General features: G+C 36.0%; 1 protein-coding gene across 2 annotated transcripts in view; it reads left to right on the top strand.

Annotated features, from left to right (window-relative positions):
• The window catches only part of SV2C (synaptic vesicle glycoprotein 2C), a 131,401-nt gene that overhangs the window by 35,265 nt on the left and 77,025 nt on the right, over window positions 1–19,111 (top strand). For both annotated transcript variants that reach the window (XM_071581200.1, XM_071581201.1), the window contains one exon: window positions 13,578–13,758. In XM_071581200.1, the coding sequence (XP_071437301.1) occupies window positions 13,578–13,758 (181 nt within the window). The remainder of the gene's footprint in view (window positions 1–13,577; window positions 13,759–19,111) is intronic.

The following is a 19,111-nucleotide window of genomic DNA, read 5'->3' as shown; positions in this document are numbered from 1 at the left end:
TCCCTGACACAACTTCAGATCATTCCCTTGTGACCTCTCACTGGACACCACAGAGAAGAGACCAGTGCCTGCCTCTCCTTTTCCCTGCACAAGCAAGTTGTAGACTGAAAAGGCCCCTCAGCCTCCACTTCTCCAGGCTGAACAGACCAAGTGACCTCAGCCACTCCTCATATGCCTTCCCCTTAAGGCCCTTCACCATCTTTGTTGCCTTCCTTTGGACACTCTCTAAGAGCTTAGTATCTTTCATATATTGTGGTGCCCAAAACTGCACACAATATCTAAGGTGAAGCCATCCCAGTGCAGAGCAGAGTAGGACAATCCCCTCCCTCAACCAGCTGGAGATGCTTTGCCCTCCTGGCTGCCAGGGCACTGTTGACTCAGTCAACTCCAATATCCCTTTCTAAGGGGCTGTTCTCCAGCCTCTTGTACCTTTTATTTGCAAAGAAAATTAAACAGTTACGTGCTTATAGTTATCTTCAAATCTCAGTCTCAGAGATCGATTGTGTCTAAAATAGTTAAAAATCTTTGGACTGTTTTTTTGCTCATGATGGGTTATTTTCTGGTTTTGCCTATCCCCTCACAGATTAGCAATTTTACCACGTGTGTCACACAAAAGTGTCAAAAAGAAGGGAATGCCTCCCAAAGGAAAAGCTTGAGGGCTCCATTGATTTCACACATTTAATTTGGCTGTCATCTTCACTTTTTCGTCCCTTTTAACTGCCCTGGGATCTCTGACTGACAATATATCAGTTCTTAAATCAATGTGTCAAATGGTGTTTTTAAACCAAACTGAATATTTAAAATCTGATGGTGCACTCTCTTGCAAGTTTCTGTTTGGTTAATTCTGCAGCACAGTTTGGTTATATTCTCCAAGCTTTTGCATTTGTTGTGCACTTGTATTTCTGAATTTTGCGTCTTGAATAAAATGCTGAGGTATGAAATGAAAGAGGATGTATGAGTTCCTTGTCAAGAAGAAGAAATATTTTCACAGAGAAAGTGTTAATGAACTTCATTAAGACATGGAACAAACAAAATTTAATGGCTCTTCATCAGAGCTAAGTAAATCTCTTCCTATGCACTGTATCCATGAATTTAATCAATCAAGGATTTTAGCACCTTTCAAAGTTTGACTTGTCATTTTATATTACACTTATTAGTATTTTGAAGAATTGAAAGAAAATAATATATTATTATAGATACAGTTTGAAATAGCTTCTTATTCTAGACCTTTGGTTTCTTTAAGGGAATGTCAGTGTTGAAAAGTGTGGAACACAATTAATTTTTGAATCTACTCTAACTGCATTTTATTGCAGATATAATTCTTTCCTTACAAGGGGTACACTGTACACACCTGATTGATTTGTTTGAAGTACCAGTTTAGTATTGTTTTAAATATATGGAATATCACTACTTTCATAGTTGATGCAGAATCAAAGTCACTATATTATGTAAGTAGAAATATTTAAATGAAAGACTAATACAAGGCTACTGCTAGAATAGATAAATGAATATGGCATATGTACACTTTAAAAATTGTTCCTGCAGAAACTTGTTTAGCAACAGATATAATGATAGGTAACAGTTTGGCCAGGATACTCTTAGTCACTGACATTTATAATGAAGTCTAGCTTTTCATTTATTCCTATCCATTTGTTGATGCTTTGTCAGCCCTATAGAGAATTGAAAGTCTTGATAGGAGGCAAAAATGTAAGACTTTGTAGTTTTACATGCTACAAAAAAACCTAACATATCATAGGAGTCTGGGAGGAGATGCTCACAGATGTATTATGTGGGCAGAACTATGGGTGACTTAGAGGAGTTCTAGCCATTTTCTTTTTTTCTTTAAAGAAACTCCGATATTACATCCAGAACAATTCTACTTACTACTCACACTGCTAGATGGGCACTTCTCTGCTGCTAGCTGGAAATGTTTACTAGCTCTGCTAAACCTGTGACACCTTTACCCAGCATCTATCAGTCTTTGTTTCAGCTATTGAAAACAAAACAAAGTGTTTTTGATGACACACTATCTATGTCAAGTTATTCTAGCTTTTCTTAACAAGTAAGCTTTTCTCAGGATAAACATGTAATGGACAAAATGTTTTCAAAGACTCACAGAAACCTGTGTAACAGGCAGACAGATGTTTTTGTATTACTTTTTGAGAGGATTGTAGAACATTGGGAGAGTACTGTAAAGTAGAAAAATTAAGAAAATAGTGTAAACTGAAACTGACTGTACATCCAGTGTTGAAAAAGGTCCGCATACTCAACAATAGACAAGGGTGGCCCATTTGCAAATTTCTTTATGTTGTATTACCTGGACTAAAATTATTTACTTTATTCTGGTTAGCAGTGGAGAGTCTCACATGAATTTGAGGAAGGATGGATGAATATAACCCATGTGATGCGTGACTATATTGTTCTGCTTATTTCTTTTGTCTGACATTTGTCAGACCTACTTATTTTCACAGAGCACAAGTACTTTCCTAATCCAATAGGGTTCAAGGCAATTTTCAAGGTTGTTTCTGAAGTTGCCACTAGCAAGTTTTGTTAAATGGTTATCAGAAACTCATAGATATAGTAATCTAAACAATTTATCATCTAGATATTATAATAGTGCCTCCTGGTGCTATTGTAAATATGTAATTGAAAAGCCTGTTTAACTCCATCAGCACCTACAAGTGTGTTGGCACCACACAGAAGATTTGTTATTCTTAATTCTGTCATTGGATTGTTTAATCTGTTTCACTGACTCTAAATAGGAAAGCAGAATGAAGACATGGGATCATTAGCAATAGAAGTTTCCTTTTTCACCTTCACAAAGCTGCGTGATAGGTGGGGTAGACCAGATATCTTGTCAGGTACATTCAGAGATACGAGTTTCAGACTCTTCATTAATTTTGGTAACCAGTTCCTGAATAAGTTAGGCCTAATTCCATGTCTCTTTCTGAAATCATGAGTTTTGGTTTGGTTTTAGTTTTGTTTCTTTTATTTTTGTTTGCTTTTGTTCTATTTTGGGGATTTTTTTAGTATAATTTCTCTTCCCCATCAATTTCAATTCATTGGAACAGTGGTGGTAACAGTCACAGTATGGATGAAACAAAATAAAAAAAAATTACTTCCTCCCATTTACAAGGAAGGAAGTTTTCCACAGTAGTGGAAGTTACGCAAAAGAGTTAGTAGCTGATTAAACACTGAAGAAACAGTAAATTGTTAGCTTTAATGTTGATAACAAACTTTCAATAGGACCATTTTACTAACTAGTTTTTAGTATCACATGCTTTGTTGTGCTGAGTTGGATGTATCTATTAGTAAATGAATCTATGTACTATGGGATTTTTGTTTTAATTCAACACTAATTAAAACTTAGTGATATTCATGGGTTGGGCTGTGTTTAGAGCTAGAAGCAGGACTAGTTGAATAAGAAATTAACATTCAGGCAATAAAACATGTAGTCAAAATGAAAAGTTTTTGATATGAAATGAGATGGTTAATGTAGATGACTGCATGGGCATTTTAAAGCTTTAGTGAAATAAATTTTTAGGCTTTGAAATTTAATTAATCTGAGCTCATTGCACAGTGTGAACTGTTCAATCATATGCAGCATTTATAATCATTCTGATTCTCAGGATTGCCATGAAAGTGCATTTCAAATTTTAAAGTCATGGCAATTTCTGCCATGACAGGGTCAATTCAGAGATGGACAACGAGTGCATTGAATTTAGTATCTAAATCTGAGAGCGGAAAAATCCAGAGGAACCTCCACAGTTGCAGTGGGATAAAACAGGAATTAGGGGGGTTAGGACAGCTTAACTAGGTGCATTTTATCCAAAGCTTGTCTGTTAGGATTTTCCTCCTAATGCCTAAGGGAATTGTTGGATCAAAGGAAAAGATAGTGTGAAAACAGTGTCTTCAGTGACAGCACCTAAGCAATCTGTCAACAGCTTCACGTCAACACCTGGGATTATGTGAGTTTATGTTAATGTCTGTGCTCTATATATTGCATATTGGTAACCTGTAAAATAATGTTTATATGGGAAGAAAAATATCATGTTGGTTGGTTTTTATGGTTCCATGTTGTTAAATCTGAATGCTGATTGATTATTTCTGTTGTGATTATCAAGGAAACAGTGTGTCCAGTAGCCTATCTGCACTAGGAAAAGAGGCCTCTTCCCAAAACCCACCACAACCTTTGAAATTAAGAGACTTTAATCAGAAAATGTGTAGAGAAAGATAACAGTTCTTAACTACAAATATATGTATAACTAAAACAAGAACAGAGTAAACAGCAACACCTTCACCAAACCCTCCAAATGAATTAAATTCTCTCACGCTCTTCCCCTTCGGTGCAGTTCTATTTACAAACAGAGGGGGGCGATGCTGTGCCTCGGGAGACCGCAACCACAAAGCGTCACTCCCGGACATCGGCGAGGCACAGATGGGACCAGGGAGAGGTGGTGACTCCGAAAAGAGAACTCACATGGAAAAATGGGTCACAAGGGATGAGATGGAACCTTTCTCGCGGGCAGTGTAGAGTTCTTCCTCTTGGTGGGGAGGTTAAGGACTCCCTACAAATGGTGTCGGCCGTCTAGGGGTGTGTAGCAAATCCAGGCATCTCTCTCCGACGGGCAGTACAGAGCGCACAGAGTTGGGGAGCTGAACCAGGGCAGCTCCCTCCAAGCGCTTCCACCAGCTCAGCAAACGGTGACTCGCCCCACATCTCAGTTGGAGCCAAGAAGAAGTGTGGCAAAAACCTGGAAAAACATCTCTCCTCCTTCCCCACCCCAACTCTCCAGCCATTACGTTGGAATGCAAAGCAATTGGCCACCCTTTTGTTAGCTGGTAGTGGGGGGTTGGGCGTTAGCTCCCAAATTGTTGTGTTGGTAAGGGAAAGAGAAATTCCATGAAAGATTTTGTAACTATAACAATGGTTTAGTATTTTTCTCTATAATGAATTGTTGATTTATCTAGCCAAGCAATAGCTGTGTGAAATAGCAGAGTGCTGCTGTCTGCTCGAATAATCAGTATCAGTATTCAATCTGTAAATTATTCCAATGAAGAAATGGAATAACTCCAGATCAGTTTTTTCTTAGAGATCTGTTATGGAATAAATAAAAATAATGCTAGCATCTGGTAATAGATGACACTTTTTAAAAGACTTAGTTATTGACATGACAACATTTTTAAAGCAGAAGTGATGATGACAATATATTGCTGCCTTATCAGAAAACGCAGCTGTGAAGAAAATTCCTCATCCTAGCAAGTAATCTATTACCTGTCACAATCTCTGCAGCTACTGAGCTTCTTGTATTAATTTATTAATTTATTTAATTTGGATGTGAGGATAAACAGAGGCAGTTACTCCTTTTGTTATTGCAGTATTTCAATTAAAGCAGCATCTGAGAAATGTATATTACTAATAAATTAATACTCTGAAACAAAACCTCCCACATATCAGCACACCTGCTTGTGTAAATTTCAGATGTATTGTAAGATGCATGTCACTGGGAATATAAGGAGAGTTAATAGCATATAGAAATTTAGAGCAAGAAAGTATTATGTTTTTCAAAACCAACAGGTAACATAAAGGTCCAGAGTCATATCACCTTGTTCTGCACTAAATATATAAAGCAGAATTAGTTTCATTAGCCCAAGGAAAGGAAACATGGTGGCAAAATGCCAATTTTTTTCCTGATAGAATTAAATTGAGCCTTAAACTACAAGCACTTCAGGTTGTAAATCTCACAACTGAGGTACAGGAAACACATTGAAATTAGGCATATTAGACACATAAATTTAATACCAGCATGCCAGAGGAAGCAAAACAAATCACAAATACTTGAATGAAATTTGTGTGAATGATTGTTGTGGGACCCACTGGCTTTCTCATGGACAGTATTTCTTAACAGCACTAGAAAAACTTTGATCAAACCTTTCCAGTGATGAGTTTTTATCTCTGGAATTTTCCTCAGGGTGGAACCACACTGCAGTAGATTCCTGATTTGGAAATAAATGTGAGTTGTTTTTCTGGAGGAAAAAAAGAAAAATTGCTGGTTTTTTTTTGGTTTGGTTTTGGGTTTTGGTTTTCTTGTTTGTTTGTTTGTTTCTTTATTTCCTGGAGAGGACAGAACTGTTCTCAATTCTTTTTTCCTTCCAAGAAAAAAAAAATTCTTGGCTCATCTTTGACCTTTAGAAAAGTACAGCAAGGTGATGAGTTTGGGTAGCCATGCCATGAGATTATTTTTACTTCAGTCTCAATGAGAAATAAGTTGTAGGTGTTTGTTGGTCTAAAATTTTGGTGCCCTAAAATTTGTGTAGCCAAATTTTGTCTTCCATTAGGTGCTTTTTGCTTTCTAAATATGCCAGAAGTCCCATTCACTTGATTTCATTTGTCTTTCAACTGTCTTGGAGGTTCCATACTAGCTTCAACATCTACTTCCCTTTTTGAGTTAAATTCTGTGGAAAATATGGACTCGATTTTTTTAAAAAGGAAAAAAGCATAGAATAAACCCTCATTTTTGTATTCTTTTAATTTTACAATTAATGTTTTGTACTTTTTAAGGCTCTATGTTTGTGTTGTACTTGTGAGACTTCTCTTTAGAAGTACAGTGCTTGCCTATCTCACAGCTATTTTTCCTTGACTAAAACAATCATCAAATTATGCCTGTCATATTATTACAAATCTATGTTCGTGTTGGTTATGCTGCAAATAATGATTTTTCTCAGTACCTTAAAAATTGTAAATAGGTTTGCATGAAGAACTGTTGACTTACCTGCTCTTTTCTTTTTCTGTCTATGCTGGTCAGCTGAGTATGATACTAATTTTGTTCAGCTTTGCTTTAAGTTTTATTTTCCTTTTGTTCATGTCTGAGTTCCTCTATTGCAGGTCATCAGTATTGTTTGAGGACAGGATAATTTTGTCTGAACACCAGACAGAGTTAACTTGATTTTTTTTTTGTTGGGAGTTTCTGGGTTGGTATCCAGCTGAATGTCATCAGATATTTTGTAGGCGTGTTTGAAATTGATGCTTGGGTTTTTAGGGGTAGGGGGTTGTTTGGATTTTTTTCCTATTGATGGATCAAAGGATCTATTTCTTGTAAAATTTAAATTGATTGATCTGAGCTGTGAGTTCTGTGCTGCGTAATTTTTTGTAGCTTTTACATCAGAGCATTTCCCTAAGTTGTTTTCCTGTGTAAATACTGAAAACCCCAGGATTTTATAAATTAATAAGTATTTTTTAAAATTTGTTTTGCATTGAAAAAATATTATTTGCTTTTCTTGCCTTCATGAAAACCCTGATGTTTTTGTATTGCTCAGTGTGTTTCAGAAGGGGACATGAGGTTGTCTTTAGTTTTCCACTGATCTCACTGGAATTTGTTTTTTTCCTTTGTGTGAATTTGCATCTTTCTTTACTTATTATGGAGATAAAGTTGTCCTCTTCTACTGACTGTGAAAGATATCCAGAATGTCTTGTGCACTAAGCAGCTAAAAAAATTTTCAAAAGCATAATGGTCTGCCATGCAGAGGATAGTCACTTTTGAACAATTACTATTAGAGAACTAAGCATGCAGGTTAGTCTGGTGCAAGTCACACTTGAAGGCTCAAGAATCACTGCAGTGTAATAGACACTGCACAAACTTTTATATTGAGTTTGAGGTGTTTCAGCATTCATTTCAAAATGGCTTTAGACCTTTCATGTATTTAAACAGATAAACCCTGTTACCATGATTTCTAAAAAGAATTCTAATAATGCAAGTAGAACTTGACTGTTTGTAAATACGTATTAAGGCAAAGTGCAGAAAGCTTCTAAACAAGTGTGTAACTAGGAATTTGCACTAAAAGAGTATGAAATTTCATATTGAATGAAGTCTATCTGCAGCTGTCCTGAAGGTGAAGGCAGGAGGAATGGATTAGTTGCAATAATAGTAATAGAAAAAAAGCCTGATATGCTGTGGCATTTGGGGATTTGCATACTTTGCATATAATTAGGCAAGAGGAGTCATTTAACATCTGAAGTTAAGACACAAAATGATTGCTGTGAGAAACAGCTAGCATTTAGATAAAGAAAATCCATAGCTTGAAAAGGCTTGAACTTACAAAGACTCATGCAAAATTTTAATTTTGGTTAATACAGTGGCTGTCACATACATTTGTTGGAAAACAGTACCCATCAACTTTTTCATATGGCTGAACAATTGGTATTTTACTTTAACTACTTAGTTCTACACCTTAAAAATATATAGAGAGGTTGCTGTTCCACCACTACAAGCACCATTTAGAGAAAAGAAAAAGTAGTCATTATGGAGGAATATTAGTTTGTGGAAGTTCTTTATGTAAAAATATTGGAGTAATGGCATATCTGAGGAGATGAATGGCATAATATAACAAAGAAGAAGTGAGGATCTAATATGCTCATATGGTTTTAGAGACATCTAAAGACAGGGTCTGTAGAAAATTTGAATCCTTTAGTCAATTCTGGAGTTATTACTGCTTTCTTGTATTTATTGTCTTAATGGAAAATCATTTGCTTCAATTACGAACAATTAATTAGAAGTTATGTTTGACAGTTCCTGCAGGGATTATGATTCTTTTCAGTCTTTTCTGATCAAAGAAACTATTAATGACATTACAGTTAAGTATAGGTCTGAAAGATTATCATCTCTAAAGTACAAATATACTGTTTATCAGGGTTAAAAAAAGATAAATCTGGATATTCTTATTCTTATATTCATTAGGCTACTTATAGGCATTGCAGTCCTTCATTATGAATTGTTATATTCTAAACAATAGCATATCCTAATACAAGTAAGTGAAACACTGATTACAATGTAATTCTCACCAAAGGTGTTTTTCTTCTTATGAAGCTGCCTTAGGACCACATTTATAATCATATTTTCCAGAATACAAGTAGTATTTTAATCTTAACTTTTAAAGTATTTTTATAATGACATTACTTTTTCCAGCTGTCTGAAATATGTTTCTAATTCAGACAAATGCCCTAAACAACAGAACAGGAAAACCCCCAACTTTTTAAACTAATTTATAATAGGTCTGCTCATTAAAAACAAACAAACAAAAAAACAACAAAAAAACAGCCACTAGTGAATCCCACAGCCTCTGAGTCTCTCTGTTGCAAGGAAGTCTGACTTTACTTTTATTGCAGTATTTTTGCCTGGTGAAGTATACTTACAAAATCTTTTCTCAGAAGGTTATGTCTATCACTTAGATATGAGGCTATGAATTGCAACAGATGATTGGCAAGTAATGAACTTCTGGCAGCATAAGGAGTAAAAGACTGTTTAACTAAATCTCAGTGACTGATCATGCATGTATTGTTATATCATTGTTTAAATTGCCCACAACTAGCATTTGAATACTGAGGGAATTCTTGATCAGCTGCTTTTTAAGGATAAGCTGCTGCTAGCAGTCTGAAAGATATAAAAAATACCTAGCCACCTGGTAGCCAAGATGTGTGCATAGTGAAAAACAGTTCCAGACTCAGGTTCCCTCATCTGAAGAGGATTCAAGTGGCATTTTGTACATTTGTGCAATGGGGCAAAATCATTGAAGTATGTAGAATTTCTGTTGTGGAAAGTAAATACAGGTTGTTAAAACCTGGCAAAAGAACAATAGAAGAGAATATTTTAGCATGGCATAAGTTTCCTTTCAGCTGCCATTTCCCTCTTTTCAGTGCTTTTCCATTAACTAAAAGTTTCACATTATCCATTACCTTATGGAGAAAATAAAAAATGTGTTATTGATATAATTAGAAGTCTCTGTATTTTAAAATAATTTTAATTTTAAAAAATATGTTCTAAGATCAGGCTGGATGTCAAATCAATGTGTCCCTTGTGCTGTATTAACTAATTTCCTTAGAGGCACAAATGTACCAAAAAGAAAAGCAGCCAATCTTGTGTTCTTTAATAGCTGCTTGAAAAGAGAACATCAACCTCAGGATGACATACTAGATTGAAATCTATATACATGTATGTCAACCATACAACTATTTTGTTTTGTGATCAGTGTTTAATGGCAATGAGAAAAAGGAGTAAAGTTGGACCAGCAAAAGATTATTTAGTTTATATATATATAAAATTATGCAAAATGTAATATGTTATTTATGAAAGATGTACCAAAAATTTAGTGTTATTCCCAAGAGATTTATGTTCTGACCAGTGGAAAGCATAATAAACAAGAGCAACACAAAGGATGACTGCATGATAATGCAGTGATATTAAAATGATAATCTGATCTCTCTGGTTACTTGCATGTGCTGGGTGGTTGTTCAGCTACTTTAAGTGTTCACAGTTAGATTTCTCCTTTGCCATTTGTCACTTTATGAATTATTGTGAACATTGGTGCAGCAGAAAAAGTTCTTAAGGAACAATTTGAAAGCTAAGAGGAAGGGGACTTTCATTACAGGCTGCAAGCAGGGCTTAGTCTAGAGTTTACAGGGGAGGGGAACCTCAGTCTATCCTACTCCTAACAGTTTGATACCAGTGACAACAAGAGATGCCCAGAGCCTGGAGAAGGGTCAGAAGCCAGTAGATTCAGATAAGGAAGAAATTCTTCACTGTGAGGGTAGTGAGGCATTGAAAGAGGTTGCCCAGAGAAGCTGTGGATGCCACATTCCTGGAAGTGCTAAAGGCCAGGTTGTATGGAACTCTGAGCTACCTGGTCTGATGGTAGATGTCTGTGCCAATGACAGGAGTATTGGAACCAGAGGAGCTTTAAGGTTACTTCCAATTCAGACCATTCTATGATTCTATGATGTTCTGTACAAAGAGAGACAGAAAATATGAAGACAGGAAAATGCACTAAAACAGGTATCACTGGTAGGTTCACAATGGAAGGGATACAGGTCTTTGGTCAGGGAGAGGGATTGTACAGGGCCTGCAAGGTAATTAGCAAAAAATTCAAAGTAAATATAATGGGAAAGAATAAGCTAATGCTGCAGCTCAGAGAGCAGCTTATTTATAGCAGTTTATTGACAGGATGAGAATATTATTTTTAGCAGCATCTTTTGAATCCTTTTCAGGAGAATTACATCAACATAAGAGTCCAAAGCACAGTACAATGACCAAAGGATTTCTCATCTAAAAGAAAGGTTCATGTTTTTAAACTCCCAAGACTTGGAATCATTTTTCTTTCATGCTTCATAGTATTTCGATATTTCTATGCATCTTAAGGAAAGTAGTTACTTGGTAAAGTTAAGATTATTGGCATAAAAATATTTCAGTTATGTATATAAAGAAATATTTCATTGGCTTTCTCTATTTCTTATGTTACAGTGTTGACAGTGAAAACCAAACAATATTTATATGTGAAAGAATATAAAGAATTTCACTTTAAGAGTAAAAATCAACCTGTTTTTTTAAAAGTAGTCTGCTGGCAATGCAACAGTTTAACAGTCTTTGTTGTGTTCTTTCAACTGCTATTGACAAACAAACAAGCACCAGATCTGCAGAATGGAGTTTCCAGGCTGCTAATAAGAAGTGATCCACCTGCAGCATGATAACAGTAACCTTGACCACAGGAGAGATTGTAAAGTGATCGAGTGAATATGCTAAGTCACTCGCCAATCTTTGTCTCTTCAGGATAAGTAAATGTGTGAGCTCTGTGCATTCTCAGGAAAATCTCAACTGACGAAATAAAAATTTCTGATCAGAATGAAGGAGCTATCTGATAAATGTCTGCTCCTAAACATCTCTAAATGAAAAACAAATATTGTAATGTCTGTGTCCTTCCTGGGCTAAGAGAAAAGTAAACAAAGATATCTTAGTAATTCTGCAAATTTTGTATTTACCCACATCCTCATTAGGATTTTTTAATGAAGGACTAAGAAGCCAGGAACATCTAGAAAATGTCCATTGACAAAAATTACTTTGAGAAGAGACTTAATTTGTTCTTAGAGTTTGTTGCTTTTGCAATGCTCATGTGTTGAGCAACAATGGATCTGCTATCCTGCCCCGAGATTGGATGGGGCTATTAACAATCTGGTCCACTGGAAGGTGTTTGTGCCCTTGGGAGAGGGATTGGAACTGGGTGATCTTTGAGAAGGCTTTTTAACATAAGCCGTTCTATGATTCTATGATCTTGCTGTTATATATAATTAACATAATGTGTGTTTTATCAAATATTCTTAAATTATGTCTCATAAGGAAGGAACAGTGAAAACTACCAGTACAAAACTCAAGAGGGAACAGAGACATTTTTGGGGTGCATAAGACTGTGCAAATGTAAGCACTTCAGATGTTATCATCTGGAATTCCAAGCATGCAAATACTGATGAGTGACCTCTACACTACTATGTGTTTAACCAAGCCCAGGCACTGAAATGTTTTATTTCAGCTTCGTTTACCATCCAACTACCTTCTTCAGGGCAGATGTGATTCTTTGGTAGGCCAGAATTTTACATAACAGGAATTAAAGTCCATCAGAGATGCTGGAGTACTTGTCCATTCCTGAGACAAATCAAAAAGATACACAAAGCAATAGTTAGTATTTTAACTGCTTCCAGCACCTTCGTAGTTAATGTCTGCTCTAGTAGATGTGCAAGATGGTAGCATCATGCCAGGTATATAAAACCCAACCTGGGAAGTTCAATAAGAAAGTAGTTGGAAAAAGAATTACGTATATCAAACAAAATACAGATTTGTTCTGTCCTAAACTTGGGAATTATTTTTTCCTGCTGACAGTTTGCTCAATGTGTTGTGCATCTTCTCCAACTGTTCCACAGGGGTTTGGTTCTTGAAAAAGAAATGCTAAGATGTGAATGTTCAAAATGTTAAATATTTCATCTTATCTTTGTGACATAGTGAGAAAATACTTCATATGGAAAACATCATTAACATTAAGAGAAATCACTCCGAAATTATTTTTACCTATGTAATTTTAATATGTGTAGCTAAACTCTATGTATCTGCTCAAAAATTTTTGTAAGGCAAAAACAATAAAAAGATCCTGAACAACAAATCAAGAACATTATGTGGTTTTGTTTATAAAGATATTCCTTTTTTAAATAAAGCAGTACACTGAAGTAGGAGGGAGAAAAAGACAATCAAGCTGGACATCTTCAATTCTATAGATCTCAAGTGGAAAGTATTTGTTTCATAATCAGTTTTCTTTAGATTTAGTACCTATTACTCCCTGTGTTTAATCCCCTGCAAGACTGCTTATTTTCTAGAAATGTTCAGATAAATTATTTCTGTAGGGAAAGCTAAATTTTTTAGCAATATTTAACATGAATGCAGGTTATTACTGAGGAAATAGTGGTATTTTTTCTCCTATTTAGACTTATTTGTTTGCAATTTTATTGTTTTATCTAGAAGTACCTTGTTTAATATTTATGTTAAGTTTCAATATACCTGGTAACAGATGACAAAGGCACAATAGGAAATCTGTTCTCTCTAGATACATTTACAAAGTTATACATATAATTTCTGTGCAGTGAGAAAAGACAAAATTATCTCTGTATACTATTTGTTTTGTAAATATAGAAGATTAAATGGTTTTGGTGTGGTCAGCTTGGTCAGTTATGTAGCTCACCAAACAATATCTTTTTTTCTGTATTACAGGTAGCATAGTGTACCTTGGGATGATGGTGGGGGCGTTCTTCTGGGGAGGCTTGGCAGACAAGGTGGGAAGGAGACAGTCACTCCTGATATGCATGTCTGTCAATGGATTCTTTGCCTTCCTTTCATCATTTGTCCAGGGCTATGGCTTCTTCCTCTTCTGTCGCTTGTTTTCTGGATTTGGGTAAGCTCCTCTGGTTTTGTTCACTTTCACAATTCCCTGTATTAATAAAACTTTACTGTTTGCAAAAGTAATCATTTAGTGTACAAATGCACTATGTATCAGGGGTGAAAGAATTAACAAGGTTGCTACTACACTCCTAACAACTGACAGGGGAAGAATAATGACTTTAAGGGAAAGAGAGACTGAAAACTGTGAGATAGAGTTTGGTTGTTTTTTTTTTTTTTTTTGCAAAGGATTTGCTTTGTGAAATTGATCAACTTGCTTAGCTGTTTTATGTCTGAGCTTCTCTATATACAATGTCTTGTTCATTCAAGAAAATGATTCCCTCCCCACAAGTGTACTTTCAGATTTTAGTAGTCTTCATTAAGTTTCCAAAGTGTTTGTGTGAGTAATGGTTTTTATAATATCACTGCAGTCAAGATTGTAAAATTTAAAATGGGGTCCTAGACTGTACCAAATGTTGTTCTTTTCAGAAGAACGGTGTTTGCAGTAGTTTTCTTTAGTTTTCATTTAAATAACTTCTCAGTTGTTGGAAAAGCTTAAGATATTTCTAATGGTTGATTAAGTTTAAAATTTTAAACTTCCATGAGCAGAGATTGAGGTACACAAGTAAATTTTTATGAGAAAGCTTCTACCTCTACAGCACCCCTGGATAATCAAGAGCTCTGTTCACCAGAGTTCTTAGTTTAGGACTTCTGGTAATTGCTTTATTCAGATCAAAACTCCTGATTGCAGTTCCAGTTCAGGTCATTATCAATAATCAGGATGCTGAGCAGGCAGCAGCTCGTGAGAGTACAGTAGCCATGTTGTACAGTCATGCACACGAACTCCACTGTTTGTATGGTTTGTTGACTGTATGTTATGTAGCCACTGTACTGAAGAAGGCTAGGGCTAAGCAATCATACAAAAAACAAATTACAAAGTAGTTTTAAACTGATTTAGGAAGGAGAATGGAAGGGCAAGAGGAGAGAAGAAGATAGGAGCAGTCTTTGAACTAGAAGGATCTTCTTAGTCTGTCACCATATTTTTAGATATGACTATGAAAGGCAACAAGGGGAAACGGCAATGTACTAATTATTAAAAGGAAAAAATCTTAGAAAAACAAAGTCAAAAAATCCTGTATCATAGGTCACCGTGAGTTCCAGGTGCTATGTTTTGACACTGCACAGAGAAATACTGCAGATCAAGTTTCATGACACTTTCGCTCTCCTAGGATCCTGACAAAGTCCAGAAGCTGGTTGCAATACTACTTAGCCTTCCAAGTTCACTGGGGCAGTATTGAACCCTTGTGGTACAAAGTTTTGTCATTTGTCAGACAGGTTTGTGACACTGTTGGCTTTCACCCAGATTGACCCTCTTGAGTCATACTGCTAAATAGGTATTTATTATGCATCATGACACACATACCTGCCAGGTCTCCTCACCTGTCACAGTAGCTTTTACACTAATGATCAGTGCCTGTAGCTCTCCTCATGATAGATGTATGACCTGCATTGAGAACTGTGTTCTATTTTGTACCCAGCTTATGGTTAATGGTCTTTGAAGGAGCTGGCCCTTCATATCTGTATCCTACACCCCTGTGAGGGGCCCCACTCTGTCCAAAATCCTCCCACTCAATCTTTGAGAGTTACATGAGTAGATCATAGATTATTTATCACCATGTACTACATTTCAAATTGACCCTGCAAAACAAACTAAAACCAACAAACCAGCAACAACAAAAAAGACAGGATGAGCTGCAGAGTCATTCCTCATGACAATTACAACAGAGAAAGATGCACGGTTGGCTCACATTTGCTGTATTCTTCAAAGACTGAATTTTTCCCTTGAATAATCTCCTTCAGCTGACATCAGAGCTGCAGTGTAAAAGCTATGAGGTTTCTGGAAAAGAATCTGTTCCTCACCCTCAAGATGAAGGAAAGCTCATCTTCATGACATGTTTCCTCTTTTTTTTCAGTCAATGGGAAATTCACCAAACTATCACTGTTTCTCAAATATGGTGGATACTGGCTTAGAAATTTCATGTTTCAGTTTCTTCAGGAAAAACTACTGTATCTCATCAGGTCACATCAACTTCTGCACGTTCAGGTTTCTTACATGGTCTCGAACCTGATCTTCTCCTACAGTGCAATATTGTTTTTCTCCCAGCCCCTGCTTTGCTTCTGCGATTGCTATGTCTGGCTGGAGCACACAATGATGAAGACTGAGGCACACATTTTCCCTGGTCTTCATTTTCTTAATGATGTACCACTGTACCTTTGTTATCAAGGAAGGAATCTTTGCTCCAGGAATTTTGTCTGAATCAAAGAGTTCAAATATGAAATTGGAATAATTTTAGGCAAAGAACTGAATGTTATGTTTTAAAGGCAAAATAGTATTACTCAGATTGGAGAACAGTTTTCTAAAGGGATGGAGAGTTATCTGGAAAATTTCATTAAATTAAAAATCAATAAAATATTAAGTATTCAAATTATACAAAACCATTTAGGTATATAGAAATTTAAACTGGTCTGTTATCTTCTAGACAATAAAAAAAAGGGTAAGAACCATTAAAAATAAAACCTGTATCTGATAGAAGATTTCATTTATTTAAAAATACTATAAATTAGTATCTTATATCCTCTTTGTAGTAAAAATGTGTTCACAGAAGTAAACTTCTCAATGAAAAAAATACGCCTTTACATGTTTTATTTTTAAATTTTATCTTTCATCTGAAAAAAACCTAAAACTAGTAAATACAAAGCAGTATAATTAATATTAAGATATTGCTATGTAAAGGGCATTGATACGTATGAAAGTCTAAAAGGTGAACTTAAGCTAGATGAAAAAATGAAGAAATGTTGAAAAGTCTGCAAAATCATTTCCTTTTACAGAAAATAATATCATAACCATGATTCTTCCATTGATTAATCCAAAATCACAAAGGAAATTGAATCCAAAAGTCTGATGAGAGTCGGGCAGAGGGCTTTAGACATGGTTTCCTAAAAAGTAAAGACACTTAGGTGTGAAAGTGTGAGCTGTTATTCATCATTAGCCATTGAGTGAAGGTGCAAAGATTTATCATGGAAAAGCATCTTGTTATGTGTGTCTGAAATTGTCAAAGAAATGTTTCTCTGATATAGAACATGACTCACAGCATTGCTGTTAAATGGAACTGGAGTTGTTTGTTGAACACTGCCACTATGAAATATAATTTTCAGCTACAGAGTTTTATCAAATATAAAAAAATCTAAGATATTAGTTTATTATTTTTGATACTTATAGATAGTCTTATTTTATCCCCAGCAAGTTTTGGTTGCTTTGAAATAACCAGAGATTATAAAATTTGGGAAAACATATCATGCTTATGCAGCTCAACTGTTAATTTCTAAAAGTAATCATAGTTTCCATGCAGTAAAAAGCTAGCTTCAATAAATATCCTGAGATGAACTAAGGCCTGAAATTTTGCAGAAAACCTCAGTTGTTTGCTTCTAGAAGAAACTTACTCTTTTGCATGGGCAAAGAAAAAAGTGCTAAATAAATGTTTCTTATTTTAAAACTACACATTATTCTTAGACTACAGAGATTACTTTCAATTTGCAGAATTCCCAGACTGACCTTCAAACAGCTTTCCTCATCCTTCCTCAGACAATATTTCCAAATCTTCCTGCAGTACTCCTTCACATTATTGGAAACTAGCACATAGTACTGGTGTCACTGTAGTAGCACTAAATTCGTAATTCAGATATTTTCTCAAATTCTTCACCCTTTAGGGGGAATCAAAAGTTAGGAAAAATCATAAACTGCGGATGTAGTTTCTTGTAACTTGTAGTTTTGAGGTGATTGTCTGCAAGTCTCCATATGCTTTTACCATCCATTTTGTGTGTTATGTGTAGTAGTAAGAAACTCTTTGAGTTGTATAACCACTTCTTGAAGGCCAAGACAGGAAGGGTGTGCAAGTAGTCCATATATATAACAATGTAGAAATGTTCCAACAGAGATATAGACCATGTGGACACAGCGCAAGATAGTTATCCTACACAAGCAGTTGCCTTTAGGGACTTAGATCTAGACCTAGAGCCTGCCTTTGTGTGTCTTTAGTACTTAGTATCATGTTGCATTTATTTTTTACCTCTTCATATGTACTTATTCCACTTCTTTTTCATGAAAGCACTTTGTGTTCTCTCACCCTCAAGAGATCATAATCTTTCTGCCTCTAATTCCTCTGCAGCATCCAGCTGTCTCCCACCCAGGGCTTATCAGTGTTCTTACACTGCAAGCTAATAAATACCTCTACAGGTGACTATCTTCAAAGCTGATAGCCTATGCCAAAAGGGATATATGCTTCTCAGTGAAGCCAAGGAAGCAGTTGGCAAGGTCTGAGTTTTCCAAAGAGCTTTTGATTCATCCTTTGCAGCTTCAGATGTGGGTAAAAGTTGACTAATCTAAACCTTGGATAGCCAGGCAAGAAGTGTTCTTCCCTTTACTGTTAAGAGAACAGGTCAGTTTCTTATGAGGAAATGAAAATTATACAAAAGGAAGAGAAAGACTAGATAAGTGAATTACATAAATAATGTACAGAGACTACATGACAGAAAAAAATCAAAAGAAAAATTATAGGGTCATAGAATCATTCATGTTGAAAAGGATCTTTAAAATCACTGAGACCAGCCATCAAGGTAACACTGCCAAGTCTACCACTTGTTCCTAAGCTCCTCGCCTACTGTCACATGAAAAGGGGCAGACATACAAAGATTTCTTTTCCCAGCTGTATTAATATGTTTTTTTATAGGCTATAACTGTCCACAGAATATCAAAGCCTCTTAAAGGCCCAAACAGTCTGTCCGCGTCTCACCTAAAGAAACCCTTTGTTAGACAGATTGACTGTGATGGATGGGACTTTTGATACTCTGATATGGGGCAGCACATAACAGGAAGGGGTAACCTTCTCTAAAGTTCTCCTACAAGTTATGAGTCTGCCAGGATCAGACACAAACCAGGACTAACTCTAATAGTTCACAAAATGTGTGTGTGTGGCTCAGCTTCGCGAACGAAGATTTGGGAAGGGCTGTCCACACGTGGGTGTGTCCTTCCAGCCTGCACAGTGGATTTTAGGTGAGGCTCAGCATGCGCAGAACTGGCCCCACCATTTCAGTCCTGAGGTTCATCTGCCATGGCCGAGCAAGCTTGGACAGTGCCAGTGTAGTCCTCAGGACTAGAACCTACAGCACCAGGCATTTCCCAGGAGGTCTCCCATCCAAGTACTAATGTGGGGCTGACCCTGCTTAGCTTCAGAGATCTGATGGGATCGGATGTCAGGGAGGCATTTAACTGCCTAGTTCACAAAATAACATACAAGTATATGACAACTACT

The sequence above is a fragment of the Pithys albifrons genome, chromosome Z, assembly GCF_047495875.1.
Source record: "Pithys albifrons albifrons isolate INPA30051 chromosome Z, PitAlb_v1, whole genome shotgun sequence".
NCBI classification, from domain to species: Eukaryota; Metazoa; Chordata; class Aves; order Passeriformes; family Thamnophilidae; genus Pithys; species Pithys albifrons.
The sequence above is the reverse complement of the archived record's forward strand: the minus strand, read 5'-3'. Positions and strand labels throughout refer to the sequence as shown.